This window comes from Parasteatoda tepidariorum, chromosome 3, assembly GCF_043381705.1.
Source record: "Parasteatoda tepidariorum isolate YZ-2023 chromosome 3, CAS_Ptep_4.0, whole genome shotgun sequence".
Classification (NCBI taxonomy): domain Eukaryota; kingdom Metazoa; phylum Arthropoda; class Arachnida; order Araneae; family Theridiidae; genus Parasteatoda; species Parasteatoda tepidariorum.
In genome coordinates, this window is record NC_092206.1 from 78,296,146 (window position 1) to 78,321,629 (window position 25,484).

At 28.8% G+C, this 25,484-nt stretch overlaps 1 protein-coding gene across 5 annotated transcripts in view; it reads left to right on the top strand.

Annotated features, from left to right (window-relative positions):
• The window catches only part of LOC107441233 (uro-adherence factor A), a 127,418-nt gene extending 102,889 nt beyond the window's left edge, over positions 1-24,529 (top strand). For 3 of the 5 annotated variants that reach the window (XM_016054416.4, XM_071178875.1, XM_016054418.4), the window contains 2 exons: positions 3,191-3,299; positions 22,442-24,529. In XM_016054416.4, coding sequence (XP_015909902.1) covers positions 3,204-3,299; positions 22,442-24,478 — 2,133 coding nt within the window. In that variant the 5' untranslated portion in view covers positions 3,191-3,203 and the 3' untranslated portion in view covers positions 24,479-24,529. Of the gene's footprint in view, positions 1-3,190; positions 3,300-13,183; positions 13,315-20,466; positions 20,570-22,441 lie in introns of those variants that run through there. The other 2 variants (XM_016054419.4, XM_071178876.1) reach the window with 2 other exon arrangements.
• The last annotated feature ends 955 nt before the right edge of the window (positions 24,530-25,484 follow it).

A 25,484-nucleotide genomic window follows, 5' to 3' on the forward strand; every position in this document is an offset into this window, starting at 1 on the left:
TTTTATGTCGTGAAAAGTGCCAAGTAAGCAAAATTTAAAAAGTATAATTTATTTCACAAAATCGTTTATTAAGCAAGGAACAATATTAGAAAAATACATTACACAGGTGAAAATCTTCTAATTAACTAATCTCTCCTATCTAACAAAAGAAAATCATCAACAACAAATCGCCAAGAAACCATACAAATCTTATCTTAAATATAACACTAATCCGTACAATAAACAATCAGAAAACAAGCATAATGCGTAAAAGAAATACTGTAAATCAATAGTTTAAATTGATTTTTAATTTATTTTGAAATGTCCGGAATAAGCCTTATAGCAAAATAAACACCGCCTTTTATCAAAACATATAAAAAACACTTAAATCATCTTTATAAGGGTGAGTCACTTTCTTCTCTTTCTCTGTTTCCTAGGTTTACCGAATTTATTGTTTCTGAGTCACCGAAAATTTTTTTTTAGACTTCGAGAGGGAAAAATTAGTTTTATCGATTTCAGATTAGTTAAAAGTTAAATACTAATAGGTTAAAAAAAAATTTTTGATCTTATGAGATCTTAAGAGAAATATTTACCATTTTATTAAAAAAAATATTACTCTAATGAATATTTGGACAATGCTGAAATTATATCTAGATTAATTTGTTACATCAACATCTTTTATTTTTCTTTCTTTAATTGAGTTATAGAATTAAGTATAGAAAACCATAGCGATGTCTAAGCTGACGTCACTTACGTATCCACTGAAAATCCATCAATGATCAATCAGTTAAAAAATGCAACAATAGGAAAACTTTTCTGTCGGAATAGGAATACCAATCGTTTAATAAGAACGGTGCGAACGGAAATTGATAGACTGATAGTGGAACACTGATCTAGTTCAGCCTCTCACATCTATTCAAACAATTGAAAAAGCTATTTTAATAAAAATTATTGTTACAAAATTATCTTTTGATTCAAAAATTCTAAAACAAAATTTATTTTTTAAGTTTCAAAATGAATTTAAAAGATTTTGCAAATGAATTTTATGTAACATTAATAGTAATTGTTTCGTAATTCCTAGATATACACTTAAGTACATTCTTATTAGATATTTACGTAAGGGCGAGGATCTATGCTTCTGACAACGATACTTCCTCTATATTATATTTATCTTCCAACTTCCTCTTATCTTACGGTTTGAAAAATTTCCCCATTTAAAAAAAAATTTTTTGTAAGTTCTTTCAGTTGTTATGTTATAATAGATAGTGTAGTTTCAAATAAAATAGTTTTTAAACCGAATTGTACTTTTAAATAACGAAAAAAATTGATGTGAAATTAACACACACGCAGTTAGGGTGGCAATACTTTGCTCGAATTTCGTGAAAATTTAGTATCAGTCTGAGTTATAAAAATCCAGAGTTGGAGTTAGAGTTCAACATTACGACTACCGACTTCACAACCTTGTCTCGAACTTCGGTCTTCCGAATATGTGGTCTTGCAAGAACTATAATTATGATAGACTTGAATTTAATTTAGTAAAAACCATAATAATTTATTTTCTCTTATTTTCCTTGAAATTATCCAAATTACTATCCACAATTAGTTGAAGATGAATTTTAAAGTTAAGTAAATAATTTAACTACCCTAATTTTTCTAAAAAACGAACGTTTTTACTTGTTCCAAATTACTCCAATCTATCATTGTAACTTCTACTTATTAATTTGATTTATCGGGATAAAACATGTAGCGAAGCAAAAAAATCTGAAATAGCGTGATTTTTACAGTATTAATTACCGTAAAATCACTGAATCACTCTAATTAAATAAATATTACTTTAAAAATTACGGTATTATATTTTACGGAAAAAATGGATTTTACGGATGATACACCCAAAGCACCGGTACTTTATACAGTAATTTTACATGGAATTTTTTACAGTATGTCCAGAAATGGTTGCTCAGTAAGAAATTACACTAACTTTTGTTCTTATTTTCATATGCCGAAAACTAATCTAATATTTCAAAGAGGTTGACTTCAAATAGACTAACTAATTAGTGGTAACTATTAATTAAGTTACAACATATATTTTATCCGACGTATTCTGATTTTTGACCACTGAAATATCAGTGGTAGCTGCAATCTGAAAAATATGGTCTCAATAGTTTAGCTATAAGAGCGAACGAAAGTTTTGACCACTTAATGTTAATTTAACTTTTTGTGTGTTATGTTATATCTCTTTAACTCTTTATGCGAATTGAACTGTTTTTTTCACACTATTATAAAGTATACTATATTATAAATTTTATAACACCCAACCTATACATTGATTTTTATCCTTTGAAATTGCTTGGTTCAAAACGATGTAAAACTTTTTATATCTTAAAATTTAAAAAATATTCGACTATTAATAAAAAAAATTCTTTAAATGGAATTATCTTTGGATAAACGAATTTTATAAGTGTTAGCTAAAATGTTTTGATTCTTTTAAATAGTTCTAGAGATATACAACGCGCGATAAGTGAAATTAATATTAAGTGATCAAAACTTTCAAACGTTGTCCTAACTTTACTATTGGGACCATATTTTCTTTACTGGTTGGTTTCCCATATATTTTGATTGTAAAAAATACGTTGGAAAAAATATGTTTATTCAGAGAAAGTAACCTGAAATACCGTCTGTCCTTATTAATTAGCATATTTAAAGCTATACTCTATTACCTGTTCTCTTTTTTTCACACTTTAAATCCCTTATTTATTAAAAAAGTAATAAATAAAGTAAAACTAATTATTTGTATTAATTTGTACTTCTTTGTTAGAACTGTTCCCAAAAATAGTAAAAAATATCAAATGGTTAATAAATGAGAAAACAATCGTGTATTAAATTTCGTATTTCGCTTTTATTCTTCCCTTTGCAAATTCTATTTTGTTTACATTAATCTATTCAAATGATATTAGATTATTTAAACGTTAAATAAGCTCGGGGATGTATTCAAATAAAAAATAAATTTTTGTAATCCCTCAAATATAAGCTTATAGTACTGATAATTTATTTTTACATGTAATGTAAATATCGAAAGTTGAATACTTTAGAAATACGAATTATTAAAATCTCGTAAAATCTCAATTTTCCATCAATAATTCTTTATTTTTACAAGACACTACGTTATATAATGTATTATTGCTTCTAATGTCAATTTTACGTGCTTTTTTAGATTAGATGATACCATGACGTCATCGACGAGTAAGGATGTCAAAATGGCGATTAATGGGCCTATCTTCTTTCTCATTCAAGAACAAGCTAAGTCCGTTGTTGCCATACAGGTGAGTGAAACTTCTGCCTCTGTTACTTATTTATCAGCTTCTTATTTCAAAACAATGAATCTTTATTGTTTGATCTGTTTGGTTTCTATACGTGTTTAGAAATTTTGGCGCGGGTTGAGTAAAAATAAAAATTCAAAATGACGTTCCCAATTCCAATAACGTTCTAAATTGCTGCAATTTTAATACGCTGCTCAGTTGAACCATATCATTGTAGTACATTATTAAACTTGATTTTACGGATATAATGCTTCAAGAAACCATGTCTCAATTATTGAAGCTGCGGCAAAGTTGAACGGTATTGTGGTTTGAGTTACCGATATTGTGGTTCAATATTGAACCGATTTTTTTAAAGAATTGATTGAACTGATTCACGTTATTAACTAAAATAAAGTTATTAATTATTTCGAAGGCATTCTATGTACTCTTAGAAATTTTGGAGTGTATTGAATCATAATAACGTTCAAAATCGCTGCAACTTTATGCAGTCAAGTTGAACTATTTTATTGTAATACTTTTTAACCGTGATTACTAGGGTATTATAATTCACCTTGCATGAAAGCATGGTTCAATTTAATACCTTATTGAGATTTCAGTAAGGAGTTTATGGTGAAAAACATCGATATTGTGGTTTAGTATTAAAATGATTTTTCTAAGAACTGATTGAACTGATTTAAATTATTATTTAAGCTAATTAATTGTTCATTAATTAGAAATTAATTATTTATTAATTTTTAATTAATTATTCCGTTTAGAGCATAGATTATTTAAAGGTGTAATTTGCTTTAGCGAAGTAGTAAGTATACCAAAATGTAGATATTTTTAAATTTCAAATCATTAGTAAAATTTTAAAAGCAGAACTCTAATTTTTTCACAACATAGAGGAATAGTTGTGTTCCATATTTTTTCTGAAATATTTTATTTACGCTAAGTCTCTAAAAGTAGAGATGATAGAGAAGAACTGTTTACACATATGGAATCAGCCTTTTAGATTCACTAAGTTATCTAGAATCTAATAAAGATATTACGCATATGAAACAAGCATAGATATTTCAATACATTTGTAACCACCACTAAAGATTATTTTTAAAGGAAATATATCTGGTTACTATGACCGATCTCTAAGCCACAAAGTAGTATCTTAAAAGAGGAAATTCTTATAAGCATTAACGCAAATTTACTACCACTATTACAAATTTCTCAGATCTAAAAAATTTTAATATAGATAAAATCTATTTAAAAACTATAGGTACCAATTTGCACATTGCCCTGTGTTGTGCTTCATGTTACTTAAAGAATAGCAATGCTCTTTAGTGTATTTTTCGTAACACTATTTTGTAAAACACTTGTCGCCTGCAGCAACTAGCTGGTTCGCCTATACGAACTCACCGCTTCGTGGTTCCACATAGTTTACCGCTTACACGCACTCATCTCTTCGCTGCTCCACATTGATCCTGTTACATTTTACAGCATTGTTCTGATTCTATGGCATTGATATTTTAGAAACGAATTAAAGGGATAGCTTGAAAATCAAACGCGAACTCAACACCTTGCGGTTCTTTCTTTATGTTCACTTGTACAAACTCATCGCCTCTAGATTCCGCATAGTTACCGCTTTCACTCCGTTGCATTCGACAACATTTTCTGATTCTATGACATTGGTATTTTAGAAACAATTTAATGGGATCGGTTGAAAATCATGCACGGACTCGTGGTCTTGGGGTTCCTTCTTTATATTCGCCTACACGAACTCACAGCTTCGAGGTTTTTCATTGATCCTGCTGCCTTCGGCAGCATTTACATTTGTATTTCAGTTGATACATTTATGTAAACAGAAAGTTGTAAGAATTTTTTTAAAGGTTAATTAAATTTCTACATGAGCGTCTTTTGCTTTAAAATGAGCATCAAACAAACACGGTTATCAAGGGGAGGTACAAGCTGAAACATATTCTCCACGACTCTCTAAAGTACAATTTCAGCTTAAAAAACCAAAATATTTTTCTTTTCACTCTGAATAAATGGTGCCATAATTAACATCTGCTGCGGAAAAAGAAATCTAACTTGATATCATATTCGGTCACCGCAGGTGGCCAGCCGACACGCGTAACGGGTTTACAACTTTGAGATTGCTCCTATGTAAAATCACTAGCCCCCAACTACAAAGCTCCAAAGAATTCAGGCCCATGGAACAGGGAAACCACCAGCTGCCACCCCGAAGCCATGCGTGCACCATAGTGCCCAACAACTCTACGGATCCACTAAAGCTTGTCTGTCTAGGCTTTCTATAAGGTGCCTAAAATAGGCAAACTCTCTTACTTGAAACAGAGAGTATACTCAAAATTCGCAATTTATGTGGAATTATTGTTTTGTCGTCGTTTGGAATTATCTCACCGATATGTAAAAAGCGTCTTTTACAAAGAGAAGAATAATACCGCATATTTCTCGGTAATAATTTTGGGAGTAGAAAAATACAGCCTATTACTTCTTCCCTAAAGATTTTTAATTAAATTTTTATTGCAATTTTTGAGTGTTGTGGTCAAGAAATCATATAATTATTTTATTTCCTACTGATTAGTGCGATTCAAACTAAAAATAATCTTTAATTTAAAAGTTTTTGTTAATAATTTAGTTAAAAAATTTTCCCGTTTTGAAATTTATTATATTTTTATAACCCTAAGCCTTTATAAACTTGTCGTTTTCAAAAATAATGGTTGATAACTAAAATAATGGTTGGCATAAAAAAGACAGTCCAGCTCAAAATATTGCACGCAAATATTGCAGCTCAAAATATTGCATGCACTACAGTAACCACTTTTTTCAAAATTATAGAAAGCGACATAAAAAGTGTTCTTTTTGCTCGAGTAAAAAATATATTTCTGTAAAAAAGTTACAATTACGATTTTCGGAAAAGTATATACTTTCCGCTGCATTGTTCCCTCTATTATGCTACAGAATTCCTTCGTGAATCAATTAAACGTAATTAACATATTTTTAGTGCCTACAGTAAACCCACAATTCGGTATGCAGACATACACAGCACATATAGATTTAATAAAAGATTTGATGGTTTATCAGAAATGGACTGAATAAAATATGAATCATTCAACTTTTCCGTAGATGGCTTTTAAAATTTCGACAAAATAGGTGCTAACCAATAAAAGTGACCTAATTCAATATTCAGTTTTGGATTATTGGAAATAAATCAGAATACCGTCGCCTCATTTTTCTCAATGACTACTATATCTGCATCCGGTGGGAAAGGTATTTTTAGGCCAAATATATCGTCAAAATCTGCTTGCTGAAATTTTGAATGAAGTTTTATAACGATAATGTCAAATATTTATCAGACTCGCCTACTGTATCCGCTCAGAATGCAAAGCTGTGAACTCAGTAAATAAAACATCCTAGTTGGAGAAAAACCTTTGTTGTCTCGATTATTGAAATGTTCCTATTGTTTATACAGACTGTTTGTTTTATAGAATTTGGATGGAATCAAGGTTACTGACGTTTATTAAAATTATACTTCCCATTTTTTTTAGTAAAATATAACTTAAGTTGCTATAAAAGATCTACTTTTCGCTGTAAGTATATGTTTTAAAGGACAAATAGCTATTGAAGAGCATAGTAATAATGATTAATGATTAAAATTATGAAAACAAATATCAGATTTCGGATAGTTCGTTTAAGAAATTTTAATGTTTGGACCTATTTAAGTTGAAATGCAAAAATAATTTTAAAATAAATATTTTTTAACTATATCTTAAAGCTGCATTATAATCTAATTTTAAGAACTATAACAATTGTGAAATTGAGAGTGACTTACAGTTGTCCAAAAAGTACATAACGTGTTTTTTTCTACTTGGAATTATTTTATAATATTATTTATTATTAATTAAAATTAAATTATTAATTTTAATTAATTAATTAATTAATAATTTATTAGTTATCATTTTTAATTATTTATTTTTAATTTTATTGTTTATTATTAGTTAAGATAACGATGTGTTATATCTGGCGTAAGTTAATTGGAAATTCCGCCTCCTCGCAACATGCCATGCTAATTTAAAATCTACAGTAGTTTTTAATCATCCTGAAACTTTCTTAGACTTATAACAATCAGCCCACCTTCTTTTTTGCTGATTAGTAATGTGTATATTTTTCATTGCTTCAAGAGCCTGATTTACGAAAACTGTTGATAACTATTTTTGTCAGACTACGACTGCTATTTTTGATAAAGTTGGGCATACTTACACATATATACTATAGCGAAACACAGGATATATTAAAAAAGCCTTACACAAAAATGTTGTTAATTAAATTTGAAATTTTCAAAAAAATACTAAAGAAAAATGAAATAAATGCTTAGTTGATACTTCTGTTTAGTATTTCAGATTATTCTAACTATTGAATCAAATCAGATCATCTCAGATTCAAAACTAGAAGAGAAGCGGCATTTTAAAATTTAAATAAGAAATTTAATTTCTTTAAAAAATATATAATTAAATATTTTTTCTTTCTTTTTTAAAATTTTAAATGCTTTTTCAACCCTTATGAATAATATTTTAGTGAATAAAATTGTACTAGAACCCATAGTCAATATTTTTAAGGAAAGTTTCTGCAACTGCGCTATTCTTAGCACATTTCAAAAATTGGGTAGTCCTATCGCTCTTAACCCTTAAATGCATGACTTTATTTTTAAGGAATAATGCTTTAAATATTGGAAATCAACCGAGATTCAGGTACGTTTAATGGGCTAAACACAAAAGAATTAAAAAAAGAACACTTTGATGTGTTTCTACATTATTATGAACAATCGCTCCTATAGTTCGACAAATCCACTTCGTGCAATAACATCTTATTTCAAACACAAAATTTTTATACAAATAATCGTAATTCGTAACACCCCTCGAAATGAAACTGTACTCAGATAGCGTGCCAACAATGAGAATTGTCACAGATAAAGATATAAACTGGCAAATATTCTAGTTACGTTCGGAAACGGTAAAATAGTTTCGGTAAAATTAAATAAATAAAAAAAAACTACGCAAAGGTATCTACGTGAAGAGATAAAAGGTTTTAAACATACGATACAAATACTACGATGTTTTTCACTATCAAATGAATACGATGGCACACTACGATGTTTTTCAGTATCAAATGAACAAAAAAGAAAAATCTTTACGCTTGATTTCTAATTTTTTCGCCAAATTTATTTACTTTAAAAAAATAAAATAAATAAAATTTAAAAAAACGCACGTTTCAACATTTCAACACACATTTAAAAAAACGCAAATGAAAAACAAAGGTGCGACTTTATTAAGTTATGAGAAAGATTTGAAATAATTCTTTATGGTTTTAATGTTTTTTTTCTTCTTTTCTTTCAAAAGATTTTTTCGGTGTGATAATTTAATGCGTGATAATTTGAGCTCACACTGCCGTGCTGGTGGTTTTCTGACACTGAGATCATGCTTAATAAATAAATTAGAACATAATATTAATTTTATGTATATTATAAATTTTTTGTGTTTTGTATATAACATTTTTTGTATATTTTGTATATTATTTTTTGTATATATGGATTTAAGGATGACCGCTTAGTGTTAATTTTTTTCTACTCAATAAAATGTTACAATTCAAGTAAAAGTATCTTTTTTTTTTGTCACGAGTTCATAGTGAACAATTTGTAGCCGAATAATGTTACATAGAAACTGCGTCGTGCAACTAGCTATTATTATGTAGTTGAATATGGAAGTAAAGTAAAATAATCTAAACATTGATTTCATGCCTAAACGTTATTGGCTGATCACGAGTTAGTCAACAACGACATTGCAAGTGCAATGACGAGTTAGATCAGATCATCAATCTGTCAACATCGTTTGGGCATAAAGAAACGAGCTAGCTCGTCAACGATCAACAATTTGTTAGTAATTAAATGATTGAATACTGTTTATTTAGTCACATCAAGAAATATGAATGTAATTAATTAATGGGATATTTTTCCGCAATAAGTTTTATAATATAGCACACCTTTGTAGGTTAACCGAAATTCATGTGAACTCATAAATCGTTCATTTAGAAGTGGAAGTTTATAGGTGGAAAATTTAAAGATTTCTAGTTTCAGAGCACACCCGATGTATATCAATAAGAAAAGGATGATTCACTGTAACTTAATAAGTTGGATATTGGTTAACTTTTGTGTAATTTATATGCTATAAAACGAATACATGGGCGTTTTTCCTCATAAAACCTGACTCTTGGTGCTTTTGGCACCTACGCTCTACGACGTTGTTTTGGGTTTTGTTCCTTTTCCGAGTAATATTAATAAAATGTACTCTCAACGTAATGACAATGTAAGGACAATGTAATGTCAATGACTTGTAAGAGGTTGAAATCTTCAAAATTAAAAAGAAAATTTAAATATTAAAGTGGTGTCACGTATACCTCTAAAAAGGCCTCTTACCTACTCCGAATTTCCATTTTCGAATAATATAAAATGTACTGTCAATGACTGACAATGCCAATGACAAGTAGGTGGTTAAAATTTTCAAAATTTAAAAAAAAAAAAAAAAAAAAAAAAAAAAAAAAAAACTAAATATTAAAGTTGTGTCACGTATACACCTAAAGAGGCCTCTTACGTGGCCATCTTGGGCTTTAGATTAAAATTTTCATAGTCTTTTTCCTGAGGTTTTTTTTCTTCTTTTAGATAATTTTTGATAACAGTTATCACTTTCCTACCCTTTACTTAAAAAATAATGAAAAACAAAGGCGTAACGTTATTGAGTTATAAGAAATAATTCTTGATAATTTTAATGTTTTTTTTTTTCTTCCGGAAATGTGAAACAAAAAAAATTATGCAATTAGTAATTTCGAATAGGTAATTTAAAATGATTTTTAATACTTTCGATTCTTTTTTCTAAAATGTGAAGCAACAAAATGATGCAGTTATTAGTATCGAATTTAATGCTGTACATTTGTCTATTTTTAAATAAATTTTTTGTTAAGTAATGTTTTGAAATTTATTTTAATAATGTTTCAGTTTACTTTTAATAGAATTCTAAATTAAAACATTATATTGCCTTTCAAATAAATGGAATTTCTAAATTAAAACATTAAATTGCCTCTCAAAAAAATGATGATTACAGAATTGTACTGATATAATTTTGTCAGGAAAAAATCAATTTAAGTTGTAGAATAACAAAGCTTTATTGTGTCATTTTAATTAGTTTATGAGCATGCAGTTTACGTGTTTCGAAAGATACTGCAAGTATAGTAATTATGTATCATCAGTTTATTTGTAAAAATTAAGTAAAGATGGTTAAATCATATTTAAAATTTTCCCTTTCTCCCCTGAAGTGAGATTGAGTTCAGTCTGGAGGAAAGTGACCTTTAAGACTTCTGTAGCCTGTTTTATGTATTTTATTATATGCAGCCAGCTATTTATTTATGTAGATATATAATTTGAAATTATGAAGTTTATGTCTAAAACAATACAAAAAGAATGATAAGAGATGCATTTTATTCCCGATATGCACACGCGAATAATCGTTTAGAGAATTATACAAAAAGTTGACTACTTGACCGGAACAAAGATTTTGGTTTCAAAAACAAATAAATTTTTTTGAGAAAAATTGTCGATCAAGGTAGTTGAGTATGTGTTTTAAAATTTGGATCGTATTTTAAGAAAAAATATTTTTTTTTTCTAAGTTAAAACATGCATCGTATTTATTGGGAAACTATGTATAAAATACATTAAGTAAAGCTGAATTTTAAATGAAGTTATGAAATTAAAACTATAATATAACAAAAATTTATATTAAATATGCTAATATTTCTGAGATATTAAATGCCCTACTGACAGAAGCATATTTGCAAAAGAGTCGAAGTTACTTACTTTGCTACTAGATGGCAGCATCACAATAAAACGAATTTTCGCAATGTCGTTTTCCTGGATCTTTTTTTATTGTTTTTTTTCTTTCTTTCTTTTCTTGTTTATTTACTTACTTTTTTTAAAAATTTCCTATTACAATATTTACTTTTATTTCTTAACTTTTGTTTTGCTTTTTGGTTAAATATACACATTTATTGAAATGGTTATATAATTGCAATTATAGCAAAGTATTGTTTGATATTTGTTTATTAACATAATTTATTTGCTGGGAAAAAATGTGTATATTTTTGAATTCTTTTTTACTGCAATAAGCGATATCAGAAAGCAGTTTCTTATGTTATTAGTTCAAGAAAGTATTTTTGTTCTATTATTTCTGAAATTTAAAATATTTAAAATTTAAAATATAAATGTTAGTACTTTTTTTTTTTCAATTTCTGAAATAAAGCGCTGTTAACCAAACTAAAGACATAAATGTTTAATACCATTTGTAATTTATCTGAATAAAACGAATAAAAATTTTGAAAACAATGCAATTAATAAAAGATAAATGATTTTTGGCTTTATGATTATTGTAATGTAAATAAAAGGGAAAAAACAAAACTGATTACGGATGTTTTTATTTATAAAATCTAGCCTGACAACTAAACCCATGTAGTCCTTATTTTTACAAATATTTATGTTTAACAAAGATATATGGATTCTCCTTGTTTGTTAATGAGCATGAGGTAAAAACTCAGGCCGCCGCTAGGGAAAAGAAATCGCCATTCTCCCGAAATTGAAAATCTTTTTTAAAAAAATTCTTTACATTTTGGAAAGATCATTTTACAATGAATTAAATTTTTTTGATGTACTGCCGCATTTTTATAACTTTTTTCATCATCATCTCATAGATGGGATGTTTTAAAAATTAGTATTAAGCCTGAGGATTTTACTTTAAAGTGCTTGAAGGACCCAAGATGGGTTAGTAATAATTAATGCTTTAAATGATGATGTGACGTCACGCGTGGGAAAATCTAGCAAATAAACAAACAAACAAAATAAATAAATAAAATAAAAATAACAAAATAAATCATCAACATATCAAGTCAATGACATTTGCCAAAATAATACGAAATAAAAAAAGATAAAATAAATGTCAAGTCAATTTCATCTTCTAAAACATATCCTAGTTAAAAACGAAATAAATAAATAAAAACAAAATCTAAAATATTAAAAAGTAGGATAGTAAGTTATTAATAAATGCTTTAATAAATTATTGGATAAAATAAAATAAATATTTAAATTAATATGCAAAAAAAATTAGTAAAACGCTACCCTTAGAATATGAAAAGCCCAGCAACATAAAATATATCAATCCATCACTGTTATCAAGAAAATATTAAAAAAAGAAACGAATCTTAACTAAAAATAAATAAATAAAAACGAAATCTAAAATATTAAAAAGTAGGATAGTAAGTTATTGATAAATGCTTTAATAAATTATTAGATAAAATAAGAAAATATTTAAATAAATATACAAAAAAAAATTAGTAAAACGCGACCCTTAGAATATGAATAGCCCAGCAACATAAAAGATATCAGTCCATTACTGTTATCAAGAAAATATTAAAAAAAGAAACGAATCTTGACTGAAAACACGTCATTCGTTAAAAATAAATAAATGAAGTGAAAGATTTTAATATGTAGTCTTAAAAACCTACATTTTTCAATTATGCAAAGTCGTTTATACACCTACGTTATTTCACCAACTTCACGGTTGACTCCGATGAACGAGGACATACATAATTGACTGTTGCCAACAACGAAAGTAAAATTCGTTCTCTTTTTTTTCTTCGTTTTCTACTTAAAACACATTTTCCCCTTATTTCATCTATTTTTTTTATTTTATTTTTTTTATCGAAAATACGGAATCGGCGAATTCAGTCAATTACAAATTGTTTCTCTGTGATGCATGACGCATGGCATGGTTTTTTTTTTTTTTTTTTTGCGCCTTGTTTGAGGTAATGCCGTTATCCTTGCGCTGTTTGCTAAGTTGTTTGTGTGCTGTGCTTGCGTATTACTAAATGAGCGAAAAAGACATTTGGATTTTATTTTTCTGTTGGAATAATATACTCATTTGATTGTTATGAGGTAAGAAAATATTATTTGTGCTTTAAATTTCTTTTAAAAAAAAAGTCTAAATATTTCTTAATGATCCACTCCTTTAACATTATGCATTGTGTTTTTAAAAAGTGCTTAAAGGTGCTTATTTTTGATTTTTGTTAAGGTGCTTTTTTCATTGGCGCTTAATTTTCCCTTTCCAAAAATGAGATTTTTTTTTCTTCGTTTCCATGCCGATTTCATGCCATGTATTATGCAAAAGCGTGCTTTTCACATTGTTCTATTCAACGTTTTCACAATTCACTTCGGCGTACCGTCGGTCTATAGCGTCTGAAAGCTCCAATTATTTTACGTGTTTGATGAAATACTTGCGAGCCCGTATGTGCGTCTACTGAGCTAGGATCGGTGAGATTATTGACTTCTCATGTGCAACTCTGCTGCGTTTTACAAGATATTATCAATTTCAGACTTCATTTTCCACCCTCTGATATCGAACCGAAATAATAAATCTCTCGATCATTTTATGACTGCTAATATAATCAAGAAAATAGTTCTTTGTAAGAAGCTAGTTATTTTATCATGATCATCTAAAGTCTTTGAAAATTAATTTGCATTTTGTTATTGTATATAGTGCTTAAAAATATTTTTAGTGCTTAAAAAGTACTTAAAAGGTGCTTATTTTTTTTGTTGAAAGATTTGGCTACGCACCCTGTTTAAAATCGTCAGTAATGTGCAGTTTATGCTCGGAAAAAATTCACCAATGCTGTATCACTTTCAATTCCTTTAAAAAAATAGCATTATACATCCTATAGATAGAACTTTTTCTTATAAAAACGTATTCCAACCTTTAAAATAAAATTATATAACGTAATATAACGTACTTTCACTCCATCTAAATGTTTGCAAACATAAATATTTCACGAACTTCTCCTTCCTTATAACTTTGGCAAATTGTTTTTTAAAATGTAATATTTTCCCTCTAATTTTAATTGTTTTCGCATTTTATGGTGGTTTTTCTTTCGATTAAGCGCATACAGTGTCTTACGTAAGCATTGTTCCTTCTCCTCCATCCCTCACCTCTTCGGCAAAAATTAGCAAATCACAAATCTCCATCCATTTAAGTGGCTTACATAATGAATGTTTGATTACATTCATGCTAAAAGTCATAAAATTCTAAAGACTTACGAAACTTTTTCAAGGATGAAGTTCTGTAAAAAGAATTGAAGAACATCGTTCAACTGAAGTTCGATATCTCTATAGATTTGGCTCTTAATGTAACATTAAATAACATTATAAAAGAGTTATCAATTGTGCGAGTAACCAAAACTTCGTAAATTTTAAAACAACTAATTTTTTTAAATTTTTTTTAAACAATTCATTCAAAGATGTAAGTTCTAAATAAAACGAAATAAGGGATACCTTGTCACTGAGGTTCTACAGAAGCCAAAAATAATAAGTCGCCATATAATATTTTTTTAAAAATTAATTGGAATGTTTATGGGTGTTATATAACGATCACTTTTAATATACATTTTTAAAAATTCTTTTTAAAAATCGAGTAACAAAAGCTAGGCTCATTAGAGGTCACAAATAGTAATGCTGTAAGAAACGTTTCCAATTTCTAACTAATCATTATTAATGTCGAGAAGAGCAAAAGTAGGATTGAAATCCTCAAAACCTAGTTATATTGCCTACTAGGATTGGAATGCATTGAATAAACTGAATTTAAATTATTTTAATCCATCCTTTGTTCTAATGAATCTCAATAGTGATAAGTTAGTTTTACAACTTTTTATTATTTATAACTTATACAATTTATAAGTGCCTAGTCTTTCGATTACCCTTCTTTATTTACACGATTCCAAAAAGTATGAAATAAGAGCGGTCACTAAAGAATACTCTTTATAAAGATTTAATAATGTAACGAATGCAAATTTTCATTAATGTAAATTTTTTGTGAAACTCTCAAAACATGAACGGACAACTGTGGCACACGTGCCGCAGAATAACTCAGCGGATTTTTAAAAGTAACACACAAAAACTTAAAAAAATAAAAAATAAAAAGGCAAATTAAAAAAATAATTATATTGCTTTCAGGAACGGAATTAAACTTCTTAAATTTTCTTATATATAATCAATTCTCTAAATTTACGCGATTTTTAAGTAAGATATTATTGTAAATTTGGATTAACTATTAATTGAGGACAAAAGTTTTCTATTTTGAACATGAAACTAAAATATTGTTTAAAGTTACCTGATATCCATCTAAAAGAGCCAATTTCATTAGCATCTTTAAAGATTAATCATTTTAAAAGATGATATGGCTAAAAAAAACTGCTTATTTGAATTACGCATAATTAAATAGAATTAAATGTCTCAGGTTATTCATTTTTATTTTATGCACTAACAAACTAAACTTTTAAAAATGACTTTTAACAATGAAACCTAAATTATTATTGTATTCATTATGCTAATTTATTAAATTTCACTTCACAGACTAACATGCACTGTAAAAATTTCTCAAAATTGAGAAGAAAAAAACTTAAAATAGCCCTGAAACAAATAATAGCAGGCCTGCCAAGTACGCTTTTTGCAAAACATTTTATTGAGTGGTAGGCATTTAAAAATCAAAGCTTTCAAAAGTTTTGGTAATTTTGCCAACATTTTAAAAGCCTTGCCACGAAAGAGCTGAAACAAAGAGGCGTTGCACATGAACTTTTATTTATATTCAGTGGAGGGGAAAATAAGTTTAAATGAATGAAAAATAATACATTTAAACACAGCTACCACTAGAATGAAAATTTTAAAAAACCTAGAAAGTTGTCTGACCTGTAATAGTTGAATTTGAAAGCACCTCGTATTCGAAATTTGGAACAGCATATACCGATTTTTGAGCGAAATGCTTAGTTTCAAAATTTATGTAAAAAGAGAAATGTGTGTGTAAAAGATGTTCTTTGGTTGCCGGCAGGATTCGAACCATGGACCTACCGGATTGTAGTAGGTTGCTCTAACTCCCACAGTTGTACATCCAATTTCAAGGTAAGTTAAGAAACTTTATATAGTGGCATCATGACATGCTAATTGAAGCCACTATATGAATACCACTATATGAAGCTTCCTCACTCACCTTTGGCTTGAGTTTACAACTATGGTGGTTAGAGCGTCCTTCAACGAATCCGGTGATTTTTGGTTTGAATCCTGCTAGCGACCAACGAACTATTTCTCTCTCGCATTTCTCCCTGCGAATGCATTTTGCTCAAAAATAAGGACATGCTGTTTCACGACTGTTATTTGTTTCGGAGCTATTTTTGGCACATTTTGGCTTAATTTTTTTACAGTGTGAGTAAAAAACGTTGTTTGCATAAAAATTCCATAAACAACTTACAAATAACAGTTTTTGCCTCCTTTATATATATTTTAGTTTGTTTGTAAAGTTAGAATTGGCACGCGTAGTTTTTTTTTCTTCTGAAAGTGTCACTTATATCAAATAGGTTGACCATCCCTTTCTTGAAATTTAAGAAAATGTATAAGAGAGACGCAATAATTTTTTTATTCATGGTCTGTAAAAAATGTAAAATAATGTTTCAGTTTTATCTTTTAAATGTTTAGCAATGATTATTCAAGTGGCCTTTCCAATTTAGTAAGGAGATTTACGAATCTCACAAATAACAAAAACTTAGGTAATCCTTAAAAAAATTCTAATTCACATGAACTTCTATAAATTTTAAACGGAAAGTGATTTTTTTATATCAATATATTGAGAAACAAACTAGCTTTTAAAAATGTTATTTATTTTTAAATGACAATGAGTTGTGTAGAAGTATATTATTAATATACAACTTCGAATCGAGCAATGGGATATAGGGCTGATTTTCCTGTAGTTTTCTCTTTTCTTTCTCTGCTTATTTGGTGGCTAGTCTGTCCTTTAAATATACATTTGAATCAAAGTCGTGCTAGCTTAAAATATATCAGATATTAAAAGCTTGAAATCGGTCATCGTCATTTTCTGACGTCATTTATTCTTCCATAGCGAAATTCAACTTACTGACATCATCGCTTCACCTTTTGGTGTAATTTATTATTGTCGGCCTTTTTCAAGTAAACTTCATTTACAAACTCTGTTTCTTTGTGCATTACATATTTTTGGATTGTGCGCCGCAATTAAATCAGGAGTGCGATTTTTCTTATTGAATTTTGTTTTATTTATTTAAATCCGGGTAGGGTATTAAAGGGTGAGTTTATATCAAAAACCATGTAGTAAATTGTCATTTAAAAAAAATATTTGTCATGAAAAAAATATATTTTCAGGTTAATAGTGATTCTATTATTAAAGCTTAGCATTATGTCTTAGGAGGCAATTAATGTTTCTTTGACATTATTCTATAATGTAATATTTTGTAAGCAATTTAAAATCTTTCAATAAACTAATAGTCTTTGATATTTTAAACAATTATTGTCTAATGGTCCCATCCAGCTTTTATTCTTATTATATTAAAATAAATAAGAGATATTTTAATGGCTTTTATTTTATAATCATTTTTATGTGATCATGCGTAAAGGATAATTCCGATATTTTTTTAGTTTATTGTAAAAAAGTTCAGAATTTTAGCGACTAAAAATATTTGTATAAATATATTTTTAAAAATATATTCGAAAAGCTAGCATCAAAGCTTCAAATCATTAGCAGAAAATAGCAAAATTCTATTTAAACTGTATTTGAATGTTTTAAAAATATTTTTATAAGGGATTTATTTCGTGATAATGGCACAAAGTAAGTTTCATAACCAAAAAATAAGAACTAATTATTGTTTTTTTAAAGATTTAATTAAAATATGTTAATTAAATAATGCATGCGATAAATTAATTCCCAAAACCAGGTACAACAACGTACTTTCTGTGAATAAATTATCTTCCCTCTCCCATAGTGTTATGACTTTTGACCCCCAAAATAATGAATGTAGCCGTAATCTAGAAACATGGTCAATAATTTATTCAGGACACCGGTTCAAAATTTTGATTCCTTAATACCATAATAACTTTTCGTATTTTTGGAACTTATTTTACGAATCTAAAAAGATTTTGCGTATGTTTATAAAAGTCATTTAAATGAAGTTAATTTTATACAAATAATCTGTAAAATATGAAAACTTTAACACATTTGTTCTGCTAAATTGTGTAGTTTTAAGTCATAAAATCCAAAATTTAAATAAATTTGAATCAGCATTTTTGAAATATACTCATATAAGAGAATCGTATTTTTTAATTTTAATTTTTTCTCTGGAACTACCTAACAAACTTTAATGAAATTTTAGATTTTGTTATTAAAATTTTTAGGTGGAAAATACTTAATTTAACATGCATTCATTGCCATGAAATACTTAATTTAACATTTTCCCCACAAACTCATTAATATTTTTAAAAAAAATTAAACTGAACTTTATTTTTTTTTATTATTATAAAATAAATAATACCTCAACTGCGATCAACTTTAAATTTGCAACGAAAAATCTATTGCTTTCAAGTTTTTGGCGGATTTGTAGAGTTTATTTATGGTGCTTAAATTAATTTTCATTATTTTTTTCAATAAAAATTCAAATATCTATAGTGGGTAAAAATATTTAGGCATGATACTTATTATAATTTAGGGTATATAACTTAACCTCCATATATTTTCTTCGGAAAACTGCTTCTAAAGTTATGACCGCTTTCAATATTTTTTTATCATTAAAATTAAACTGCGCCCAACTTTAAAATTTGTAGCGAAAAATTTATTATTTCTAAGTTTTCAGCGGGTTTGTAGAATTCTCTTATGGTGCTTTAATTCATTTTCATTATTTTTTTTCAATAAAAATTCAATTACCTCTACTGGGTAAAATTATTTAGGTATATTACTTATTATAACTTAGGGTATACAACTTAACCATCGGATATTTTCTTTGGAAAACTGCTTCTAAAGTTATGACTGCACAATGCTTACTTTGCTGAGAGTCAATTAAGAAGAAAAGAAAAATACTCGAGAAAAACTGAAGAAAAATTTCATTTGTATTTTTTTTTCTTCATAAAATTTTTTCATTCATTAGGGTTCAATTTATTTGACTGATTGTTGTAAAATTTTAGTTGATTCCGAATAATTCAAAAATAATGAAAGCACACGTACCAAACACGTATAAAAACGTATCATAAAACTGTCGAACTACGCTAAAGTGAACTCTCTGCGGGCCCAGTTAAAACAACTTTAAGCAGTGGTTCACTTTGTCCAAATTATTGAAAATTATTTTTTAAGCTACAATTATTCATTTTTTTCTTTCCAATTACTGAAAATTATTCTTTGTCTAAATTATTGAAAATTATTTACTACGTTTCAAACCAAGTATAATTAAAAGAAAAGAAAATGAAAAAATATTGCTGCTCATCAAATAGTGTATAAAGATTGTGTGAACAAGAAATGAATCAAATACATACTGTAGAATTAAATAATTTTCTCCTGTTTGATTATCTTTATAAAAGTATTTATTTCTAAACATATAAAGTTTCAAAATCATTTTTAACTGCGAAACAAGTGCAAAGAAAAGAAAACTATTACGAATAGTTAAAAAAAATTAAATTGATAATTCTGCAACGGCATATTCTTAATCTAAAGGGAATAATTCGATTGAAAAAAAAAATTAGAAAAAGAATGCATGACAGTTTTTTTTAAAAAAATAAACTCTAATTAATTTTCTACTTTTTGCACTAGGTTTAAAACGTGTCTAAATCATTTTATGTCATCATTAAAATCTTTTTAATCATCAACCACCTATAAAAACATTTCCTTTAAGCAATGTTTTCGAATACTAAATTACCTTTCTAGAAACAATTTAAATCACTTGAACTATTAATTTAAAACACTCCTTCCTGATTACTGGAAGATTAACAGGAAACTTTCAAATACATCCGATTTACTTTTCAAACACCCAACCGATTTAATATGCCAATATATGCCAAAATTAGGCGAAGTAATTCAGCTAGTTACAGTATTCAGTATTTTTCCTTTCAAAATATCTTGGCATCTAAATCTTTAAGTCTAAAGAAGAATTCACGTTTTAGATGCCAATTTTGTGCTTCACTTCGCCACAATTGAGTTGAATTCCCAGATTAAGTTGTTCTTTCGCCTAATTTATGTCTATCTGGAATTTCAGATTATGAGCTGCAGCGCAGGTCCCCGACTGATCAGTATTTTTTAATTGCAACTGTTTGAAAGATGTTCGATCCTCTGTTTCCTTGTACGCTTTGATTTTGAAAAAAGGTAGTCCTCAACGTAATCTTTGTCCTTCTCAATTCGAGCGTAACGAGGAATGTCGAAGTAGGACTAATCACTTCTTGATTTGTTCGAAAAACAGCGTGTTCCTTGTTTGGGGATGGGTTATGGATAGGTTTTGGTATTTATAGTTGAAAATCCTGTTTATGAGTTAATGTGTTTATTCTTTTTTTTTTCCTGTTGGCATTGCATTGTTTATATATTAAGAAATAAAAAAAGTAGATGTTTGTATTTTGAAATATAATCAATTGTATGGTAAATTAAACCCCAAAAAAAACTTCGTTTTATTTTAATTTTTTTTCATTCATAAGTTTACTTGATGATAATTTAAGCAATTTTAGATGAATTTAAGGTTGAAAATTCAAACGAAAAATACTACATAATTTAGGTGTAAGTGCAAGGACTCTAAGACGTTTAAGAGGAAATTTCTTCCAGAATAGTTTATTTTCTAGCAGCAACGGCAAAAAAGTCTGATATCAAAGAGAAAATTTAAAAATTTCTAACTATTTTGTACCATTTCTAGAAAGAATTTTCTTTACAATAGGTTATTTGAAACATTTCTCCCTAAACACCACACAGTGTTCTTTAGGGTAGATTTCTTTTCATTCAGATTCGTTCTTTAGCAACTATAGGTAAAATTCTGGTATTGACCGGAAAAATTGGGGAATTTTATCTAATTCTCAATTACAGCGTAACGGAGTAATATTCTCTAAAATATTCTTGAGCAGTGAGTTTTATTTGACTAATTTCATTTATTTATTTGACGAATTACTTTCCCTATGGTTATTTGGATTACGGTAATTTCGAGTTATTCGACCAATTTGTATTTAAAAAACTTTTCCGAGGCAGTGTCTCAAAGTAAGAGTTAAGGTACTATTTTTCACTTTTTTTTATCTACTTATTTTTAACTACTTTAAAGAAAATGCAGATCTGATTGTGTACCTTTTCTTTTGAGATTTTGGAGGAAAAAAACTGAAACTATTTAAATATTGCCACAAACTTCCATAGTTTTATGGCAGTATTCATTTATTAATGCATGTTTCAAAATCCTTATACATTTCAAACGTTATTATTAAATTTCTAAACTAAATTACATGCTGGTAGTGTATATCCACTTTGTGAGCCACTTTTTATCCTTACTCAGTGTATAACAGACATGCTAGATATAAAATGAATTTCAATTAAAAATTCATAAAACTGGTTTTTCTGTGGTAAAAGCTTACTGACCGAATTTCGTATTTTAATGTTTTATTTGCAACTAATATGGATATAATAGAGTATGCTTTTAAAATATGATAAGTAAAAAATATGGTTTTTGCTGCATTTCTTACAAAAAATAAACTTACATAATCTTATTAATTAATTCTCTGAAACATTATTATTTTAAATTAAATCTTTAAAACAATATTATTTTAACGTACAAAACGTTTTATGAAAGAGATAATTCAAAACTAAGGTATGGGAGCATGCCTGACTTCACAGCTTATATCAATGTAATAAAATGCTGTAATAATGTTTTAAACATTTGAACACGAATCATTGATTTTTTTCGTTGCATATATCACCCAAATCAGCTGCAAGTTGTGGAAGAGGGAGTGTAAACGATGCATATAATCATTACTGAAAAACATAGATCTATCTAAGATATATTCATTTCATTGGAAGTCAATATTAGAAAAGAACGAATTCGTAATTAAAATTTATTATTAAAAAAGGTTTTCAATGTTGAACGTAAATTTTTTTAAAAATAAATGTCAATATTTAACTCATCACAAAAACAAGTAAAGTTATAAATTTCAACGAATCTCTATTTTTTGTTAAGCTATATTTTGAAATACTTAAGTTCCATTTCTTTTTTAGGCCCTACAAACTCGAATGGCTGTGCTTGAAAGTCTCCAAGAACGTTTAATGCTGGCCATCGAAGATGTGAATCATCATTTAGCATCCCCCAGTGGAGCTGAAAGCCAAACCAGGTCGAAGACTGCTGGTCAGTCTCGTCTACAGAAGTCTGTATCTGATAGTACTGGAAGCGAAAAGAAACTTAGGTTTGCAGGCAATGCAGACAGTACTCATTCCAAGTCTGAGAACTATGGCTTAAAGACAGAACTTTCAAAAAGTGACAGTTTAAATAAGGACAGTGGTATAGGCGCCAGCGATAGTAGTTTATCTACAACAGACCACGCCGCCATTAGGAACGAAGAGGAAGACGAACTGTTGCAATTGCTTGATTTGATTGACCAGAAGAGTTTAGTCCTTCTGAAGGAAGTTGAAAACGCCAGTTCTCTTGACCATAACAAACCTACGAGTCAAATGGGTGACGGTTCGAGTGCAAGATTACTCGACAATCTTTTGTTTGAAAAGGTGGACACCCAAAGGCAACTATCCCAAGTGAAAGCTGAAAGAGATGACCTTAGTCGACGGTTAGCTAAGCTGGAACTTGCAACCGAAGCAGTGACCAAACAAAAAATCAAAGTCCAACAGCAGCTTAACGTAACTCTTCTTGAAAATCAATCACTGCAGCAAAGGATACAATCTAGTGATGTTAAATCAAAAGCTGAGTCCCTAGGGTACTTGGCGGATATTGAGCGATCAAATATCCGTAGAAAATACTTACAATATAGTGAAAAAAGCCGTAAAAAAGTATCCAGTATCTTGAAAGAAGGTAATGTGTTAGAGTTACAGAAACAACTTTTGACTTATGTTATGGAAAATGATGTTCTAAGAGCGAAACTTCAACAGGATGACTCTTCCAAATCTGCAACATGGTTGAAAATTGAGTCTCAGCTAAGAAAAGATTTAAAAGAAGCAAATGAGGAAAATCAGAGGCTACAAGAGTTGATGCAGTCAAAAGATTTAGAGATTGCTTCACTGAAAGACAAAATTAGGTGCTTAGAAGAAGGATCTGAAGCTGATTCCTGCGTCAGGAACTTTGGCATGGCTAGTACGGAAGACTGGAGAGAACCTGGCATTCAAAATGCTTACAATAAACGTTCAAATCTCAATGCCATTTCGCCATTTTCTCCTTTGGGCTATGGTGATTTTTCAAAGACTCAAAGTCTTCCTGCCATGCAGTTAGATGCGAGGGCAAAATTAAAAGAGCAGGAGGCTTCTCGCAATAATTATTGTCATGCTTATGATACCAGCAGCTTCACAGAAGTCCCTCTCGACCATAGCTTTCAATCCAGCCATCCAAATGACCCACCCAGTCACACTAGCGTTAAGAAATCAGACTTGGTTGATCTCACAAACCCTGCTGAACCAAATTTTTCTTCAACTTCCACTTTGGTGCAATCCCCATACATGTACCAGCCATCACTGCAATCAGGACTTTCAGCGCCAAACCTGAGTGGCCTCTGTAAACATGAGACCTTCCAGAATTGGGGATTCTCCACCCGTAAATCTTCAGCTCCAGAGGCCACTAAGAATAACGGTGGTAGTAGGTTGGTGAACGGCCATCTTTGCTGGAAAGGTGCAAACAGACTGTCAACATCACAAGACATTTCCAGTATTTGTACTGAATTCGATCCACTAACTGAGGACACGCCTTCTTGTGAAAATTTTGTAGACTCTTTAAATCTTTCCATACCATTAAAGCCAACTCCGGCAGCTATACCGCAGTTATCTTCCATTGGAGATAGTTTACATAGCGCGAGCCTTGAGATGGGCTGTTCGTCCAGTCCTGTTATGTACCAGGACACACCACGTAAAATTCTAAATGCAAGATCAGTTGATGGTATTAGAGACCTTTTAGTTGACAATGTTTATTGTAAAAGGCCACATTCTTCGCAATATGGTCGCACTAGTGTGGCACCTGCCTTATTCTCCAAACAAGCAAGACGATTGCCTGTTAATATAATGAACTGTATGCATGAGACATCAGATTATTCTTTAATGTGAAAGTTGAATGTGGACCAAAATTTAGATTTTATTAAAATATTTTATATAGTTTTTGGTGTTATTCTTTAAAAAATATTGCAATGTAAAGAGTGTTCACTAATATTAATTTATTAAATAAAATTTGGGAAAATAAGTGACTTAATAATGATAACAACAGGGTGACATTATTTACCGTCAGAAAAACAGATATATATATTNATATATCTATATATATATTCTCAGATTTTTGTAATTAGTCCAAAAACTTTTCAAAAGATAGTGCTGAGTTTCTTTTACTGCTTGTTCAGTTGCATTAACTGATTTCATCCTCCGATAATAACGAGTGATAGCGGCTAAAGATGGGAATTTCGAAACAATTGAAATTCATTTTCAAAATTGAAAGATCTTGAAACATTTTGATGTAATTTTTAATGAGATTTCTTTAATTGCATTGTTTATTATCTACAGCGTCATATGTTGGGAAAATTTTAATCAAAATTAACTGAGAAAATAAAATTAATTCCCGGTCACATGAATTAGCTGCTAGAAAGTTTTTTTCTTAACTTTTTTAAAAATTTTTTAAAACAATTAGGTAAATTTTGAGCCCCCGGTATTGATTCAAGTTTTACGAACAACATTTCAAATAACATTGTAATGCAATTAACTCAAATATGTAGAAATGTTTCGCTGTAGACTAGTTTCTATCAAATTCATAAAATTCAATATGATTAAGAAACCAAAGAATTTTCATGAGTTAATCGCTCCATAATGTTACACTAAATAATTGTTAATTATTTTTTGTGTTTATATATCTCAAGCATGTGGTTTGTGATAAATTTCGAGGTACGAATCTTTTTCAGTAGTTCGGGTGAAGACAAAATTCACTGTTGAATTTGTAAATAGTTCGTAATATATGTTAGAACTTTTCTAAATACTATCTATTGCATCGTGTCTGATATTTCATGCACGAATATAATATAAAGTATACATAAAGATCTCTATTTACTCTTGAGATTGAATCTTTATT